General features: G+C 37.8%; 2 protein-coding genes across 2 annotated transcripts; both read right to left on the reverse strand.

The window, feature by feature from the left end:
• Positions 1 to 876: 876 nt before the first annotated feature.
• On the reverse strand, positions 877 to 8,111 carry LOC135792577 (homeobox protein Nkx-2.2a-like). The gene is made up of 4 exons (XM_065303239.1): positions 7,810 to 8,111; positions 5,215 to 5,280; positions 3,057 to 3,271; positions 877 to 2,190 (listed from the first exon to the last, which is right to left on the reverse strand). Exons 1-4 carry the CDS (start codon positions 7,908 to 7,910, stop codon positions 1,619 to 1,621), a joined length of 954 nt encoding a protein of 317 aa, XP_065159311.1. The 5' UTR covers positions 7,911 to 8,111; the 3' UTR covers positions 877 to 1,618.
• Positions 8,112 to 9,174: 1,063 nt separating this feature from the next.
• LOC135792776 (transmembrane protein 184C) lies at positions 9,175 to 11,577 on the reverse strand. Its single transcript, XM_065303496.1, has 5 exons — positions 11,094 to 11,577; positions 10,994 to 11,030; positions 10,625 to 10,902; positions 10,355 to 10,561; positions 9,175 to 10,291 (listed from the first exon to the last, which is right to left on the reverse strand). Exons 1-5 carry the CDS (start codon positions 11,354 to 11,356, stop codon positions 9,772 to 9,774), a joined length of 1,305 nt encoding a protein of 434 aa, XP_065159568.1. The 5' UTR covers positions 11,357 to 11,577; the 3' UTR covers positions 9,175 to 9,771.
• Between the last annotated feature and the right edge of the window lie 510 nt (positions 11,578 to 12,087).

Genomic DNA, 12,087 nt, shown 5'->3' on the forward strand with positions numbered 1-12,087 from the left:
GAGCTTTCAACGTGTTTCCATGAAACACCAACACCGCAGCCAATGTGTCAGTGCTAAACGAAAAGCGTTTGTGATGTGTGGTCATCGTGCGCGGCGGAATAAAAGCGTCGAGGATAAAACATCTCGTTTGGCTCGTCCAGCGCGTCCAGCATCTCAGCTTTCATTCATGCCAGGCGAGAAAAAAGGCAAAATATGACATACTAATGTATTGCCTTTAATTGTAGGTATAACGAGTTATTATGCATTATCACAACTGCAAACTAGATGAATACACCTGAAAACATTACTAAATTATTGTTATTTACTCGTTGATCTCGTAATAAATGACACGGAATAATCATCACGAAAAAATGCAAATAAAACAAATAAATCATATGAAAATCAGTCTGAATATAGCTTAATAATGTATTAATGAATAAAAGTTTTCTTCAAGAAACAAACAAAGCAACAAAAGCATACAAGGACACCGGGATAACAAAAAAGAGCAATCAATCGGTGTCCCACACTCGAAAAGAAAACACACACAATGCGAAAGGGAAGATTACTCAACACTCAACGTTTAGTTATGAGGCAGGCGTAGGTAAAACGCTTTAGAACATTTAAGATATGCATTAATTTTGCTTTTGTGCGCTGCAGTCGTTAATAATTGAGTAATCGAGTTATGCGTTTAGTTTTCACTGTTGGGATTGCTGCAGATAGAAAAGAGTGGAACAATATAAGTTAATTGCATTTTTTTTAAAATTTATTTACCCTAAAAACATAACCACACCATTAAAAATTTATTTTTGGTTGTCTACCTTCACTGCAATTATTTATAACCTATAATCAGGGAGTATAATTGAGGTTATGTGTAAACACAAATAAAAATATGAAATATTCTGATATAATCTTTATATTTCGTTGAAATAAATTAAATTTGTACAGATTATTTGCATTATTTTCACAATTTTTAGTTACAACCAGCTGTGAAACGCAAGTATCATTACATGTTCACAAAAATTGATATTGAATAGATGTCGTTGTGTCTAATGTAGGTGTCTATATGAGTGTGAGTTTTGGTAGCAAGCACCCAATTATCGTAAAATCAGGTGCAGCTCGACAAAAAACACCTCACCTGATAACGAACGCTTGGCTGTCTGTGTGTTTAGTACTTATTTGGTTCCCGTATGAGTTTTATAGCAACATGTACCTATATACGTAATATTTGATGAGTTTTCACAACATCTGACTTTTTACCCGATAAAATCACACCTCAATCATAAAACTGACAAGGTTACAAACGCACAATCTAATTAAGAAACCATGTACCGCCTTAATACGAATTAGGTAATCATTACATTATCCGGCACGAAAATAATGACAATAATATTACATATGCACTAAAAAACTAAATAACAATTATATTACAGCAAGGAAATAATAAACACTCTATATATTATATAGATTTAGAAAATCACATTTCGCTCCTTTTGACTGGCCAGCGATCTCGAAACAATATACAATTCCCGGATATCTACGTATTTATAATTCTCAATTGTAACGTTAAAGTCCGCCTGCGATATTTACACGTTTATCGGTTAGTACAGTATTGCGGGGTTCGATTTGTGTGACTTTAGGCTTACCACCATGCACGCGGTGGTTGTGTATGCATCAGCGGATGCGCATACGAAGGTAGAATCATATGGGTGCCAGGTAAATGGTCCCCGGGTTTAGGACCACCTCCTAAACATGGTTTACCATCTCGTACTAACACTGGTACAGCCACCCGTCGGGGTGATGGTAGATGCCCACCCGATTGCTGTTCATGAAGACCTTTTTCATGTTGAGCACGTTTTGTCTTGTAGCGATGGTTCTGGAACCAGATCTTCACCTGTGTTGGTGTGAGGCGGATGAGGGACGCGAGATGTTCTCGTTCCGGCGCGGATAGATATCGTTGTTGGCGGAAACGTCTCTCCAACTCAAAAGTCTGAGCTTTGGAGAATAACACTCTACGTTTACGTTTTTTGTGTCCTGCAGCTTGACTCCCCTGACCGCGATCGTCCTCGTCGTCCTCTTCGATTTCCTCGTCGCCGGTATGCGTGCCCGGGTCAGAGTGACTTCCGGCCGGGACTTCCGGTAACGTCGTAGAGCGTTCCGATATCGATGGGCTGGTGCTATCCGGGCTGAGCTGTTGATTGTGATGCGCTAGTGCTGGAAGGAAAAGGTTTCGAAGGTTAGACAAATTGTTGGTACGATAAAACAAATATTGATGGAAGAGATGGAAGACAAATTGATTCGTCTTTTATTAGACTGCTCGTTAAACACTAAAAACACTAAACGCATTGGGTATCGATTATTCTCGCTTAGAAGCGAAGGAAATTGACTTTCCTTCATTCTATCCCTAACCGTTTCAATATTGACGTGTTACGGGCGGGTAGTAGTCATTGATTTATCGTCTACCGGTTTTTACGGGTTCGTTTATTTTTTGCACCTTAATACGAAGTTGATGGCCGAACCATGTTCCGGCGGAGTGAAGCCAACACGCCACCCTTATTAGTCCAAACCCAACCAAAGCTCCCTTTAATCTATCACTTTTAGTTGATGATTTAGTTAGGGGCTTTTGTGCGCGGAAAGCAATACGTTTGCATAGGTTACATTATCATCCCTTCGCGGTTCGAGGAGGGATCAAGGCTATTGTCTGCCGGTTGCGTAACCAGCGATATTGTTGCATTGTTACCATTTGGAACAAAGGTGAAATGGCGGAAAGTGAAAAATGACTGCGCTTGTTCTGCGGTGGTTTGAACATCGGCAGAGGTGTCAAAAGTTCGAGCAGCTGTCGAGGCGTGAACCCTCTTCGCGTGTGATGTGATAGGCCCGGAACGCGCCGAGGAAGTCTATTACCGATTGCGACCCCACAAATGACAACTAAATAGCGTCACACCCTCTGGCAATAAATTCGCAACGGTGATTTTCGGCTCGTTTAAACCCTCCGAATATATTTCTAGTACCGGCGCGAAACAATCACGTAAGTTTTGATTTTTTACTGTTTTTGAAGAAATTTTACACTTTGAACTTACCTAATTCTGAAGGTAGTGCCCAATGTCTACTTGGAGGTGGAATTAAAGTTTGACCAGAGGTGAGGTCTTGCGGGTGTTGGTAGATGCTACGATCCGACGGCGATTCCAATCCGGATTCCGTTGATCTGTCGTTAAGGTCGAGGATATCGCTAATTGCGAAACCCGCCGGTTGTCTTTGATGTCCAGCGGTCGTCGCTTTCATGCTATCTAACAAACTGTAACAAAAATTAATCTATTATAATCCGATAACAATCCAAAACACAAAATTAATTTTTTCTAAAATAAATATTCTAAAATGTAAAAAATTGTTTCGTGAGTTGGTCGTCATCCGACGGGTGTTGGATATCAATGAAATATTCACCTTCTCAAGGTGGGTAGTAGTAGGTACTTTATTGAGGTCTACGTTAATAACCGTAAAAGCTGTTTACAAGTGAAGGTAAATCTCGAAAAGTGAGGAAAAGTCACGTACGGAAACAAGTGTCACATTGAAAACAAACCACCCCCGATGTTGTAAAATGCGGGTCTTTGATTATTCGCGCAATTCCAGTAATTGAACCTTTAAGGGACAGGTTGACTTCATGCATTCTTGACGAAATCCTTTTTATACAACTTGTACGTGACTTGACAATGAATATTTTTCGATTTTTTTCGAATGATGATTAAAGAAAAACTAACCCAGGTAAAGCAGATCTGATTGCGGCAGAGGCGGCTGATTGACACCACGCTCCAGGGAGCAGTGGTGCCCAAGGATGTAAAAGTAACGGTGGCCATGCCAGAAACGGCGGCGGTGGCGGTGGTGCAACTGGACTATTAGTTATACTAATCGCACGACCGCCGACCGTCGGCGGCGGTGTCGACGGCGGCTGTGGTGATGCTCCTGCCTCGGCCTGCGGGGCCATCTTCGGAGATTCTCGATCTTCAGCCACTTTGACAATTTCACAAGAAATAATTCACCAAAACACACACACAATGTGATCAACACAATTTTCCAAAATTTAGGAACACAAGTTTTGTTTTAAAAATGTTTTTAGAGTGTTTATGCCAGGGTTGACGATGAAGAACTGATGCTGACTTGGAGGAACGTACACCGTGTGCCGGAAGAATGCCAGCGCGCTTTAAAGTGGCGGGACACGCGAATGTACTTGAGGCCTTCTGGAGGACCACTGAAGAGCGCTAAAGAGTGGTTCTTCACTCGATGGCACTCTTGAGCGCGGCTCTCCACGCGCCGACCAATCGACGCCCAGCGCCGAGGGGTGGATGCCGCTTTGGCCAATCCCAACTTTCTTTGCAAAGAGTATCGACCGGTGCGCTCGACATCAGAATGTGAGCGTATTTTATTCCGGGGGCGCGCGCGGACAAAAAGAACATGAAGAACCCACTTCGGGCAACACTTCAATGATATTTATTCGAGAATTAAATAAACATGCAATATGCAAATGAATCTACAAATATATTCACCTCATATTTAAACATCACAACTCAAAAATGCCAAAAAACAAAATTTTGAAGTTTAAAAGTTACATAACCTCAATTTAAACCTATTTATAAAATTATATTCTATTGTAATATAATTATATCTTTTTGAGTTTTTCTGTTTAATTCTTTTAAAATTTTTTTTTTTTGGTTTCAGTTTGGAAACTTGATATTCAGTCACAGTCTAAACATGCGCGGGGGTGTAGAACGCGGATTGGTTGAGGGCATGCACTTATAGTAGGCATGAGTGCTCTCATGTGCCTTGATGACCACTACAAGCTCGCACGCAACGCATTGTGCGCAACAAAAGCCCGAACACACCCTGGCCCCGTTTTTTACGCGCCCATACAAATACAACTATAATGCAACAGCTTTTTTTATTATACAATCGAAACCCCTATTAAACTAAACTCAACCAACTACAAAGTTAGCTATTATTTAAAACCGACACCTTTACAAGATCACGTCCACATTTTATAAAATCATAGATAACGAGTGTAACAATATGAATCATTGTTTTTTATCAATTTTAAAATAAAATTAAAATTTTGATCGGGGAAGATTTGAGAAGATGACAATGATATCAATTTGGCGATAACGAAAAGAAATTAATGCGTTGTATTTTTATTTTTAACTCGATTTAATTGATTGATTAAGATTTGATTTTTTGATTGGTTTTACTTACGTGTATTGAAGTTCGTTTCGGTAGTAGTTCGAGTCTCCATGTTCATAGCTGTAATTCAGCGTAGGTCTGAAACAAATTAAATATTTTGTTAGAATAACGCTATTGTTGTATTAATTCTTTCAAAATAGAATGTCACAACCCCAAAACACCTCTAGAAGTGACTTTTTGAGCATTACAATAGCAGAAAACTCGCTTTTTAGAAAGCAGTTGATGTACGAGTAAAGTGTAAAGTATCCGTATTTGTATGACATTGTTGATCCCTAAGCACTACTTCCGGCGGTCCTCTACCTTCTTCTCTTTTAACATCTCTTAAAAATATACGAAATACAGTCCCGCATTAAAAAATAACGATTTTTTAGATTTTTAAATTAAATTCTTGGTTTTTCCAAACACGAAGTTAATTTTTCATGCTTCTATGAATTTCTGATCTGGAAAATTCAGTCGTTTATGTTATCTCATTAGGTGCTACCGTCGGCAGCGTTGTGGAATGCGGGAATTTCCCTTAAGAAAATCGGTAGCCGGTCTATTAAAGCTATTACTGATTACGCCGCCTTCTAAGTCGCGCAAGCCGGCAAACAAAGGCGGTATTTACCCTTTCTACTTAAGCTACCGATATAAGCAATCCGAAGTTAATCTCACTGAAGATTTACGCAAGGCGTGATTTGGTCCCTTTTAACTTTTGATATAAAATTTTAAATTTTCATTAAAAAAACAAATTGATCTGTATACCTATACAACTGTGAACATAACCTAACCTGTAAAAATTATAACCTAAATTTTTTAAGACTAAAAAATAGAAATACACCTCTGTTAGTGATATGAATGTGATGCTAAAAGGCAATGTATGAAAAAATCAACAGCGCAACCCCCGCGGTTACCTGCCGCGTTAACAAAGCGTTAAATCGACCGTGGTATCGCCTTTTCCGCCGGACATCACTTCAATGTGCCCTTCTTCCTATTTCTAGTACATTTATACACCTAGAAGTATTTTACTACAAAACTACTCGTAGTATTTTCTTGATGTGGGAACCATCTTACATTGGCACTGACACTTTGTCTGAGTCACGTAGTTCATTCATGTTTCCAGAAAAAACTTTTCGGTCAATTTTACAAGATTGCGACCGGTAACATTTTTTTTATTTAAGTCTAATTGTGTTACACTTGTTTGTCGGAAGTTATTTCGGCAAAAAGTCTAAAAATATTCATTTATTAAAATTATTTGATAAATTTTCTCCTAAATAAGTTTATTTACAGATGATTTTAAAGAAATGTACAAAAACACCGCCAGAGTCATATCTGACCGGATCTCAACGTATGACAATGCCTCCTTACACCTCGGCATGTTTATCTTTATCTTAACACGAAGAATCTCAGCCCGCCCGCGTGTTTGCGCACGCATTCGAAATTGAATCGTTCTCGTGCATTTCATTTTTTATCCCGAGTTTACCCAAAGCTCGGCGTGCGTGAGAAGTGTTAATTTCGTCACCTTTTATTGCCGTTTTGTAGTTTGTTTGATCAGAATCTGATAGGAAGTCGTACCGACGTTGCACACAGTCAAAGCGTGGTGTGAACATTGTGTGGATGAAGAAGAAGCACCTGCGATCCACACAAGCAGGTAGACGTGAACCGGTAGACTTTTCGGCACCGACGCGGCGCGTTTCTTGCATTGCAAGTCGTCGGAGATGGACGATAGGTAGATACCACCGCATGTTTGCTTGTATTTGTGCCTATCATGAGTATGTTTGTTCGTGGATGTGTTTGGACGCTTCACACGGCGGTGATTGCGCCGTTTTCGGATGCTAGACGCGCAACACAAGATGGGACCACCCCTGTTGTCGTAGATGGTAGATTTACGCGTTTGATTTCATTCATGGCCAAGCGGTTCAGACCAAAAGAAAACGAAAAAAGGAAATCTAAGTTGTATATCCGCTTCTGTTAATTTTTACATGATTCAAACGCAGAAACTCAAAGGAAACGTTTAAAAGATTTAAAAATTAAACTTTTGCGATGCTAATCTGAGTAACTCTAATGTAAAACTTGAAAATTAAGTTTTATATCACTATTTTCATACCTTTTATCTTATTACTTTTGAAAATACCTGCACAACCTGCCCAAATTTATACAATTTGAATATACAATGCAATTGTGTGGACAGAGATCAATATAATAATAAATCTGCGCTTCTAACCCCGCAGTGACGCTAAACGTTATACAACACGGAAAAACCCAAACATTTTCGTAGTGCTTCTAAGATGGCCGGCGTTTCGCTCCTGTGATCACCCAGAACGGTGATCAGGTGGGTCGAAGTTGTAACAATCGGCGCAAATGCGATTACCGCGATTATTGTGTGTATCTGCTGTTAAATAACGGTGGAGAGACTCATGCTCACGCATATTTTAACGTATTTACACCCTCTCTGAAATACATCACAATGCCGGCGATGAAACAAGTGCCCAACAAGTGTTAAATTTAATTTGTCGCAATAAATTTCAGGTGGGTCTATCGAGAAATGCACCAGATGGTCCCTGTCACAACTCTTGTGACAATAAAATGTGTTTCTTGTTATTAAACAGTAAATTTTTAATGAAAACTTACTGGTAACGATAGTCGTCGTCCATGTTAACGTAATCTGGTGGAATGATGTGCCACGTGCTGTCGTAAACCTCTTCGTATCCAGTGCTAACAGAGTTGGACATGTTTTAAAACTATTTTAAGTATTTTAACCAATTAGGTTGTTATTAACTGTGTTATTATTGGAACTGTTGAAATGTTTATTGTTAGTTTGATTTTGGTAAGATTTTGATTGATGTTGTATTAGATTTGTGGAAATTGTTATTAACTGATGTCCCGGCAGCCACCGATCATGAAACAAATCGATCCGACCACTGCGTTCGGCAATATCTTTCCAGCTATATATCCGATAATCTATCGGCACAGCCTCGAGGTGATATCAGTGATAACACGGTCGCCAACCAGCGACATATTTGCCTGATCAATCAATCTGATATCGAAAGAAAAATAAATATGATAAATGAATGTGCGCGCGAGATCAGTGCATCGAGGTGATGTTGATTTATTATATGGATCTTTACCTAACCGAGCAAAGCTAACAGAGAATATTGTCTTTTATTTGTCTTGTTTTATTGTTTCTATTACAAATGAGAGAAATAGTTTTCTGATTTTTTTACATTTAAGTATTCACATTAAAGTTTTAAAATAGAATTAGTTTAAAATATTTTACTCTAGCCATGCCTTTGATGAATAACTACGTGGTGGATGATTATTTAAATAAATCAATATTAATCGCAAGAAGACAGACATCAAACTGTGTCGTCAGTTGTTTGTAGAGAATGTTTGTTTGTTTGCTGAGAAATATTTTATTGTTCCATGGTGCCTGATGCTGATCGACTGGCATTTCCAATGACTTGTAATCGCTTATAATAATAACTAAAATAACTATTTATTTTGTGTCAAAGAAAATCGTAAATACCAGAAAGGATAAAATATTGTGTTGCGGTTGGTGTTTATTTATTACGAAGAGTTCAATGAAATTAGCTTTTAAACGATTATCTACAAGAGAAACTTCATTATTTTTAACGAAAGAACAGGTGTAGCATCCAAAAACATGTAACAGTAGAAATGTTTGAAAGATTTCGTTGAATTTTGATTAATTTTTAATCATTACGCAACGTAACAAATCAAAAATATTCACTGGAACATCAGCGTCATCTGCAACATTACATGTTTACAGATTTTCACGTATTACAGATTCAGAGCATGCGCGATGAGCATTAGGTTAAAAGATAAGTTTTCTGTGAAACGTTAACGCAACGAACGATTTTGAGTTGAATGTTTGTTTATCATAGTGCTTCCTGAAATCAAGAATGCAAAGAAACATTGTATACCACGTGCAGAGAATAAATCCCGCTTCTCTCATCAGCTGACAACAAAAAATGTCAATAAAGGTAAATACTTGAATTTATTATTTTATTCAACCAATCACTCGGCGTTCACAAAAAGCGAGAATAATTTGTTCTTATTGTTTAGTTTACACATCACAAAGTTACTTATTTTGACTGCATTGATTGATCAATGTAAATTCCGAAATACAAAATTTCATTATTTGACATTTTTAGCTTTTTACATTTCTACTTCCTAATTAATATTGATTACACTAGTTGTAAACTTAAAGCAAACATAAAATATGTATATAAATATAAATCTAGATCTAAACAAGTCTTTATAAGTGATAGTTATCCAACAGCTGTCTTGCATTGTTCATAAACACAATACACCTAAGAAAAATTTATAAAACTCACACTTTGGTAAACATTTGTAGTCTTATCACAATTAATATATGTATGTAATACCATTAGATTTGCTTCCCAACTAGGTTGTTCATTTGTAGTTTCAAGGAAACTTTAAAATTTATTACAAACTAAATATGCTAGTAACTAGTAGATAAATAAGCACATTAAAAATTCAAACAGCCTTTTCCATTATTTGATGAACAATGATGTATTCCTTTTTGAAATCTGATTAGTTTGATTGAAATCTTTACGATCTCGCAATCGGATCCTTCTCCACATTCGTGTAGATTTCATTGTCAGGCACAAATACGTGATCGTTTGCTTCGGTTTTCACATCGATAGTGCCATAAGTAAGAAGAGGATCGGTGTCGTTTTGATATAATCCGTTAGATGGCGCGCTAGACGCTTGTCGCCCAACAAGGTTAGAATACTCGTCGCTGCCACGTGTCAACGTGTACATACTTCTACCTCTTATTCGCCTCGAAATTGAACTTCCAACAATTCCTAAGTGTTCAGTTATATCATGCTGAACATCAGAAATATCCCACATGGCCAAAAACGCACTGCAACAACTCTGTGACTGATAACCTGGACGAACGTACGGTTTGTACGAGAAAGAATAGTGATGTGCAATGGCCGCCATGCACATCTCGATACAAATTAAAAAGTTTTGTAGGCGTGATGATATTGTTGAACCATCTTCATCGTTTGATTTATTCGCTTTGATCACTTCTAAATAGACTAGTAACGCTATTAATACGCCTTGACTAAAAGAATTAATAAATAATTAGTAAATATTTATAAAGTACATATTTTTGGTTATCACTTACAAGAATGAAAAGAACACCACAGCCTTGATGCATAAAAACTTAGGTAATGGCCGCATGGGTTTCAATTCAGCCAAACTCGCCTTGTAGAACATCACAAGACAATACATTGCCACAAATTGGGACAAATTATTTATGAACACTAAATATGGGAATGCTACATCCCCACGAAACTCACCGTCGCCATAAACTCCATAAATTTTACAAATACTGCAAAGAATAAATCAATATAATATGAATATTTAATTAAAAATTTTAGTCAAATTTACTTACAATGAGATTGCAGTTGTAAAAGGCCTCACAACAGTGTACTGAAGAATTCCATGCTTACAAATGTGCACAAACTCACTGCCCATTGCCCAATCAGGCAGACAACACAATGGAAAAATGTGTTTCACCTGTGGTTTCACTTCTAAACTGAACTCAAGATCCATTTCCATGTTTAGATAGTTCAGTAAGAATTTCATGAAGTTGTAAATCACATATGCTTCATAACATTCTCTTGCACTATCAACATAGGTTGAATGTTTTGGATAAAGTAGTCCAATCCACTGCAATCAGTAGAAATACAAGCAAATGAAATAAAATCGTTCAAAACATGTTTACAAAAGATTGAAATTCTTCAAATATTGCATCACTTACTGCATTTATTGCATATATTGGCACCATCCATAATATTCTGCAATCAATTCAACAATATTTAGTAAAATATTAATTATTTCATTATAGATTTTCTTGTTACCTGATGATATGTTTTTGTAACTTTGGCTGGGTGTAATTAATCACATGCAGAATGATTCCCCAAAGAGAAAGTGGCACTGCAACCCAAGCAAAAACACCTGCAATAAGTATTTCTTGATCGCGACGATTGAAGCCATTGCGAATTGATTTGGCTAGAAAAAACGGCACAAAAACTAGTGCAGCCAAAGCGTAGAGTAAGATTGCCAGCGGACGGATCCAGAGTTTCCATCGCGCCAGACAGTTCACACAACACTCGAACATCATCGCGACGATACTGAGGTTTACATTTTTGCTCGTGGCGCAGGATTACTGCTGTTCGTTGTTGATAATGGTCGGATAAGGGATAATCTGACCACTCGAAAGTTCAGTTTGCTTTTGCTGCAATTGTGTGCAGTGTTTAATTAAGCGCAATTAAGTTGATTGCATGAACTTTTGTTGCCTGAAAGTCAAAGTAAACGACGTAGACTGAATGCAAACAAATGCACACAAACAGCTGGGTTTGTCATATTGACATATGAAATTATTTTATTTGCCGGTAGATGGTAGAATGTGTACCGTGCGAGAAATAAATTCAGACGAGACAAGTTGGAACATGTTCAGTGTGTGAACCGAAGTCAGGGGCGTAGCTACCGCCGTATTTGCCGTATCAATTATACGGGGCCCCCGGGCCACGGGGGCCCCCAAAGTGTGTAAGGAAAAACCTTTACCTCCATATGAGGGCCTCCAAAAAAATTTTTATACGGGGCCCCGACAAGGCACGCTACGCCGCTGACCGAAGTGATAAACAAACCTCAGGTGAGGTGTTAAGCAAAAAAGGTCAACCGTGACAGTGTGAGCGTAGTGGTGTATTAGTGAAGTATTTCTTTCCATTAAATTTTGTATAATGATTTTATGGCAGTGATTCAGGTGGTTACAAAAATAATTTCAAATACTCATTTTTTTTTTAAATTCTTCTAAAATTAATTTTTGGATTTCGATTTCAATTGCTATTTACA

This window comes from Atheta coriaria, unplaced genomic scaffold (assembly GCF_025399875.1).
Source record: "Atheta coriaria isolate IRGN ID8LTWV9N9 unplaced genomic scaffold, Caltech_Dcor_3.1 hic_scaffold_5_pilon, whole genome shotgun sequence".
Lineage (NCBI taxonomy): Eukaryota > Metazoa > Arthropoda > Insecta > Coleoptera > Staphylinidae > Dalotia > Dalotia coriaria.

Bases quoted from the DNA above. Each gene is read 5' to 3' on its own strand.
- LOC135792776 (XM_065303496.1), bottom strand. From the start codon at position 11,356: ATGATGTTCGAGTGTTGTGTGAACTGTCTGGCGCGATGGAAACTCTGG. The intron at 11,031-11,093 runs GTAACAAGAAAA...AATTGATTGCAG, and splicing joins TTACAAAAACATATCATCAG to AATATTATGGATGGTGCCAA. The intron at 10,903-10,993 runs GTAAGTGATGCA...TACTGATTGCAG, and splicing joins CAATATATGCAATAAATGCA to TGGATTGGACTACTTTATCC.
- LOC135792577 (XM_065303239.1), bottom strand. From the start codon at position 7,910: ATGTCCAACTCTGTTAGCACTGGATACGAAGAGGTTTACGACAGCACG. The intron at 3,272-5,214 runs GTAAGTAAAACC...TTTTTGTTACAG, and splicing joins CGAAACGAACTTCAATACAC to TTTGTTAGATAGCATGAAAG. The intron at 2,191-3,056 runs GTAAGTTCAAAG...TTTTCCTTCCAG, and splicing joins GGCACTACCTTCAGAATTAG to CACTAGCGCATCACAATCAA.